General features: G+C 41.6%; 1 protein-coding gene across 2 annotated transcripts in view; it reads right to left on the bottom strand.

The window, feature by feature from the left end:
- Positions 1-626: 626 nt before the first annotated feature.
- The window catches only part of LOC115230874 (proteasomal ATPase-associated factor 1), a 28563-nt gene continuing 22128 nt past the window's right edge, over positions 627-7061 (bottom strand). For both annotated transcript variants that reach the window (XM_029800990.2, XM_036511488.1), the window contains exons 10-11: positions 3508-3590; positions 627-864 (exon numbers count right to left, since the gene is read on the bottom strand). In XM_029800990.2, the coding sequence (XP_029656850.1) occupies positions 710-864; positions 3508-3590 (238 nt within the window). In that variant the 3' untranslated portion in view covers positions 627-709. The remainder of the gene's footprint in view (positions 865-3507; positions 3591-7061) is intronic.

Genomic DNA, 7061 nt, shown 5'->3' with positions numbered 1-7061 from the left:
CTAGAGCAGTGGTTTTCAACCAGGGTTCCGCAGAACCTTAGGGTTCCGCCAGTACAGTCCAGGGGTTCTGCAAGAAGTTACAAAACTGCTAAAATCGGCAGTAATTTTTAATTCTCCTGTGCAGATATGTGTGCATAAAACTATTAAATTATTGCACAGGGGTTCCCCGAGCCAGTGGAATGTTTCCTTGGGGTTCCACTCCAGCAAAAAGTTTGAAAAGCACTGACTTAACCCCTCCCTGAAATTGCTGGCCTTGTGTCAAAATATGAAACCAATATTAACTAACAGGCAGTGAGCTGGCTGGCAGCATCATTAGCATGTTGAGCAGAATATTTAGTGGTACTTCATCTGTCTTGCATTCTGAGTTCAAATTTACCTTTCATCCTTTCAGGTCGATTAACTAGGTACCAGTTGAACCCTAGGGCTGACGTAATCCTTCGAAATTGCAGGCCTTGAGTAAAAATTTTAAACCAATATTAAATAATTAGGCTACTTATTACATGTTTAATAAGTTCAACAAGCAATTAATCCATCTGTATAAATTCCCATGAATATATGTCCATACAACAATATACAACAATAGAAAGAACTTTCAGACGCATATCTTAAATTAAGTTAAAAAAATATTTATAAATGCGAAATAAATTTATTACATTTTTGATCAAAAATATTTTAAGACAATTGGAATACAGTTGCTGATGCAAGGTAATTAATTCGGATTGTATTTCCTTATAAAGCCATCTCGACTTGCAGTAAAAATAAAGGTCTTATCACAAGCCATCCGATACACAGGGTCACAGTCTGGGCCAGAGAGATTAAGGGTCGAGTTAAATTGCTTATTTACATAGCAACAAGTTCCATCACCTGGGGAAAAGGAAAAGAAAAATTTTTTTCCTTTTAATAAATAATACAAATGATAAAAGCAAACTACAAATATTTGTACATTATTATAAACAAAGAAAATACCGTAAATCCTCGAGTATAGTCCGCCCTTGAGTATAATACGCAGGAGATTTTTAGGGGGCTGTACCTCTAAAAACCCAAACCTTGTGTATAATACGCACCCCTTCTCTAACTTGAGTCAAAGAGGTCTATATAACATCCTTGGTCTGTAAAAATGTATACAGTAATGCCCTTTATTATTATTGTATATATAACAATGCAAATGTGTAGCTTTTTTGTGTATTTTGTTTGCAGAAAATAAAGAAATAACAGTAATAACGTTTAGTAAATGTTGCTAACTGCAAGTTATGGATGATTTAAGGTATTTTTGCGCCCGACATCACAAAATGCATCTGAATAAACATTGCCAGACAGCAAATAGAGACTTCAACATTGCTAAGAAAATAATTTTCATTTTTAACCTCGTGTATAATACGCACTAGGGATGTTGACCTTTAATTTTGGGGAAAAAGTGCAGAAAAAAGTGCAAAAAAAGACGCAGGAGTGGCTGTGTGGTAAGTAGCTTGCTAACCAACCACATGGTTCCGGGTTCAGTCCCACTGCGTGGCATCTTGGGCAAGTGTCTTCTGCTATAGCCCCGGGCCGACCAATGCCTTGTGAGTGGATTTGGTAGATGGAAACTGAAAGAAGCCCGTCGTATATATGTATATATATGAGTGTGTGTGTTTGTGTGTCTGTGTTTGTCCACCTAGCATTGCTTGACAACCGATGCTGGTGTGTTTACGTCCCCGTCACTTGTAACTTAGCGGTTCAGCAAAAGAGACCAATAGAATAAGTACTGGGCTTACAAAGAATAAGTCCCGGGGTCGATTTGCTGAAACAAGTAAAAGAGTAAAAAGTATCACACTCGAGGATTTACGGTAGTTCAAATTGTGCACACTATCAGACATTATAAAATTGGCAACTGGCTGCACAGGTATATTTCAAAGTTATTTGACCATCAGATATGAAAGACATATTGAGGCATATTGTAAAAGGGAGAAACTTCATAGGAGTAACAAGTAACTAACAAAGTGACAGAAGTTGCTAACAAAAGAAACATAAGACTAACGCAGGAGCGGCTGTGTGGAAAGTAGCTTGCTTACTAACCACATGGTTCTGGGTTCAGTCCCACTGCGTGGCATCTTGGGCAAGCGTCTTCTACTATAGCCTCGGGCCGACCAAAGCCTTGTGAGTGGATTTGGTCGAGTGTGTGTATGTGTTTGTGTGTCTGTGATTGTTCCCCCCAACATCGCTTGACAACCGATGCTGGTGTGTTTACATCCCTATAACTTAGCGGTTCAGCAAAAGAGACTGATAGAATAAGTCCTGGGGTCGATCTCTGCAACTAAAGGCGGTGCTCCAGCATGGCCGCAGTCAAATGACTGAAACAAGTAAAAGAGTAAGACAGAGGAGGAAGAACTCCTTTTTCGTTACTGTTTTTAACTGAATAAGTCAACATACTCTTTACTCTCTTTTACTTGTTTCAGTCATTTGACTGCGGCCATGCTGGAGCACCGCCTTTAGTTGAGCAAATCGACCCAAGGACTTATTCTTTGTAAGCCTAGTAATTTATTCTATCGATCTCTTTTGCCGAACCGCTAAGTTACAAGGACCTAAACACACCAGCATCAGTTGTCAAGCGATGTTGGTGGGACAACCACAGACACACAAATGCATACACACACACACACACTAATATATATATATATACATATATACGACAGGCTTCTTTCAGTTTCCGTCTACCAAATCCACTCACAAGGCATTGGTCGGCCCAAGGCTATAGCAGAAGACACTTGCCCAAGATGCCACGCAGTGGGACTGAACCCGGAACCATGTGGTTGGTTAGCAAGCTACTTACCACACAGCCACTCCTGCGCCTATATATACATATATCCGACAGGCTTCTTTCAGTTTCCATCTACCAAATCCACTCACAGAGCTTTGGTCGGCCCGAGGCTATAGTGGAAGACACTTGCCCAAGGTGCCGCGCAGTGGGACTGAACCTGGAACCATGTGGTTCGTAAGCAAGCTACTTACCACACAGCCACTCCTATGCCAATAAGATGAGAGCCTGAAAAACATGCTGCCAGATTTTGTTATGATTGCATGTCTGAGTATATCTAGTTTCATCCGTGCCGGTGGCACGTAATAAACACCATCCGAGCGTGGCCGTTCGCCAGTCTCGTCTGGCACCTGTGCAGGTGGCACATAAAAAGCACCCACTACACTCACGGAGTGGTTGGCGTTAGGAAGGGCATCCAGCCGTAGAAACACTGCCAGATCTGACTGGGCCTGATGCAGCCTCCTGGCTTCCCAGACCCCAGTTGAACCATCCAACCCATGCTAGCATGGAAAGCAGACGTTAAACGATGATGATGATGATCATTGTAATATCCTTTTTATGCAATTTATACACTAATGATCGATAGACATGGGGAGGAGAATGCTGTAGGGCACCTAACAGTCGTAGTGATTCCGCCTCACTAACTCTAGTTTGGATATAAATTTAGAAAAATAGTTTAGAGAGTGAGATTGCCATTAATAATTTATGCCACTTACGTGAGCTGACCAAAAATCCTTCTTTGTATGGGAGAATTGAAGTAATTGCTGATTTGGTGACTTTCACTTCTTTGAAGGAAACACTGAAACAGTAAAAGTTCAGATTGAAAACAGACATACAAGATGTACCTGAAATAAAACAAAATTTTATAGCAATAATTCCCGAAACAATTATAAAGAGACCAAGAGACATTTAGGATTGAACCAAGGAAAACTCAATTATCTCCCCTTCTTGCAAGCTCTAACAATACAAGGCGGAGGTGGGGATGATACATGGTTGCTTGAACTGCTAGAAATCTTTGAATCCAAATCCAGCCCAACCAACATTAATAAAGACTACACTGGGATGATCATAGCAAGAATGCTTTATCATAGGTCGACTCAACTAGGGGTGGCTTTTGATTGTGGCCATGCTGGAGCACCGCTTTTAGTTGAGCAAATCGACTCCAGGACTTATTCTTTGTAAGCCTAGTACTTATTCTATCGGTTTCTTTTGCCGAACCGCTAAGTTAAGGGGACGTAAACACAGCAGCATCAGTTGTCAAACGATGTTGGGGGGACAAACACAGACACACAACAATTTCGTTTGGCAAAATAGGATGCTAACGATGGATGATAAACTGTTGTTGGATATCAACAATTGCGTGTAACTCCCGAAACAATTTTTGGGGCCAAACAACAATTGCGCGTAATTGAAAGAGGAGCCTTTATGTAGTCGCTTGATCTGGTAGAAAAAGCAGCCAAATCCCATTCAAACGGCTTGCCCACATCCTTAAAAAGGAAAAATGCAGTTTGGGTTAATAGTCCTAAAGTATTGTCTGAAAATAAGGTAGGATGGTCAGAGATGGAAAGCTTTAATCATAGGTCTACTCAAACATGACTGATCTGAGGCTAAACATCATCACCAGAGCACATCCAAGACACCATGGAAGTCTATCTTTAGAATTTGAGAGTGTGCATTGAATTGGTTTTCAACTACTGTCTCTAAACACACAAAGTTATATGAGTTCTGCCTTCCTAAGTTTGGTCTGTGAAGAGTTAAGCATGTTTACCATAGTCCACCACAACACTGATGACATAAGATGAACTGCTGATTCTTTGGTAACTCCAGTACTCTATCAATTCAACCAGCTGTAACCCGTCTTAACAGTTATACAGTAGGTTGTTTGATCTGCTTTGTTCTTGGCTTTTGTCAACATGATCTATATCCTAGATTCTTCCATACAGATTTTATCTGAGGCAGGCAAGAGAGCTATGAGGTTAAAAATGTTATATGTGGCCTCTACCTGGGACGTAGCCAGCCCACTTACGCATTCCTTTCCTTCTTGTGCACAAACCCTACTTGTGAAGACCTGTTGAGGCAAGTGAAAATCGAAATCGATCAACATCAATGGAAATTGTAGCTGTGATACCAGTGCCAGTGGCACATAAGAGAACTGTCCGAACGTGGCCGTTGCCAGTGCCGCCCCGACTGGCCTCCATGCTGGTGGCACGTAAAAAGCACCATCCGATCGTGGCCATTTGCCAGCCTCGTCAGGCACCTGTGCAGGTGGCACGTAAAAAGCACCCACTACACTCACGGAGTGGTTGGCGTTAGGAAGGGCATCCAGCTGTAGAAACACTGCCAGATCAGACTGGGCCTGGCGCAGCCTTCTGGCTTCCCAGACCCCAGTTGAACCGTCCAACCCATGCTAGCATGGAAAGCAGACATTAAACGATGATTACGATGATCTCCTACCACACAGTTTTCCGTGCATTAAGAGCTTATATAACATTACTTCTAACAACATATCCAGTTATGAAGATGATACCTTTTCACTTTTTTTTTAACCCTTTGTGTAGTGGTTTCATCTACATTCAACCAAAACGTCTCATGCAAGACCTGCACAACTCTGTGAACAGAGTCTTTAACAACATCCTTCAATGGGGGTATATGACAACTTAGTTTCTTTTGACAGCAATAAGACTCATCACTACACATTTCCAGGAAAAAAGTCTTCTATTTCTTCTTCTCAACACATGAACAACACAACTAGACCTGCAAACATGCAACAAATACTAGGCCTCACAATCTCGGATGATCTTTCAGAGTGACTTTATATATATAATACTGCATTACAGAGATTAGGATCCCTCGTAAGAACAGAAAATAATTTATAATAATGAAATTATTGTATACAGTGCTCAGGTGCACCACAACTTGTGAGAGTATATGCAGTAATGTACAAATGTCTGGAAAGCGAACAATGCATGAGTCAGATACATGCTTGCGTGTGTATGGAGGGGAGGAAATTGGGTGTAGTGTTGGCAAATCTCAGAAAGCATGGAAGTTTTGAAGGATGCAGTGCTCCGACAACTAACAACTGATGCTGGCAGTTTGTTCCATGCTTCAACAACTCTCAGCGTGAAAAAATGTTTCCTGAAGTCACGGGAGCTGTGCTGTTTTCTGACTTTGTAAACATGTCCACGGGTGTTAGATGGGTGGAGTTTGAAAAGGTGCTCAGAGTTATTGTTTGTACGACGGTTGATAATTTTATGGGTGTCTGCCAAGTCAGCTACCAGACCTCGGAGTTTCAATGTGTCCATGCCCAGGGAAGTAAGGCGTTCAGGATATGGCAAATGCCGGATGGAGGGTATTCTTTTGGTTGCACGTCGCTGAACGGCTTCCAGACGATTGATATCCTGGGCAAGATGGGGGTTCCAGACCGGTGATGCAAATTCCAGGTGAGGTCTTACCAAAGCTATATAAAGCCGCAGATAGATAGTCAGAGAGCGGCTCACAAAGGATTTGGTGAGTGATGCCAAGACACCCTCAGCCTTCTTGACAATTTTAGCGATGTGTTTTGTCCAACGCAAATCACTGTCGACAATAACACCCAGGTCACGTTCACATGAAGACTTTTTGAGACTAGTGTTGTGGAGGGAGTAGGTGGACGCTGGGTTTCTCCTCCCAAAATGCATAGTGGTACATTTGTCCACAGCCAGCTTGAGTTGCAGTCCATGATCCACTGCTGCATTGTGTCCAGGTCTGCTTGCAATAGAGATCTATAGTGTACAGGATCTGACCTCTTTATTTCGAGGTACAGCTTGATGTCATCTGCATATTTCAGCACTGTGGCATTCTTTAAGTTGGCATCTATGTCATTAACATATGCAACAAATAAAAGGGGGCCAAGAACAGATCCCTGTGGTACACCAGATTTAGTCTTGATCAATTGCAAACTCTTTACAAAACTCAATAAGATCCATGTTGGATACAGAAAAACTTAAAGAAAACGTTTAGAGCAACAATGAGAGAGAGAGTTTCAACTGTTACTGAAGCTACACAATATCACGACTGTGTATGTTTTTAAAGTTTTATCTTGAATCTCAGGAGTACATGTTCCACATAATGAATGAGATGACGATAGTTAGGATACAAATTGACATACCAATAATTTTGTATATCAACACACATACGGCTCTGGATCCATAGGTTTCATCATCATCATCATCATCGTTTAACGTCCGTTTTCCGTGCTAGCACGGGTTGGACGATTTGACCGGGTTTTGGG

This window comes from Octopus sinensis, linkage group LG2 (genome assembly GCF_006345805.1).
Source record: "Octopus sinensis linkage group LG2, ASM634580v1, whole genome shotgun sequence".
In the NCBI taxonomy this organism is placed as follows: domain Eukaryota; kingdom Metazoa; phylum Mollusca; class Cephalopoda; order Octopoda; family Octopodidae; genus Octopus; species Octopus sinensis.
Note: the sequence above shows the minus strand (reverse complement) of the source record. Positions and strands in the feature narration are given on the sequence as shown.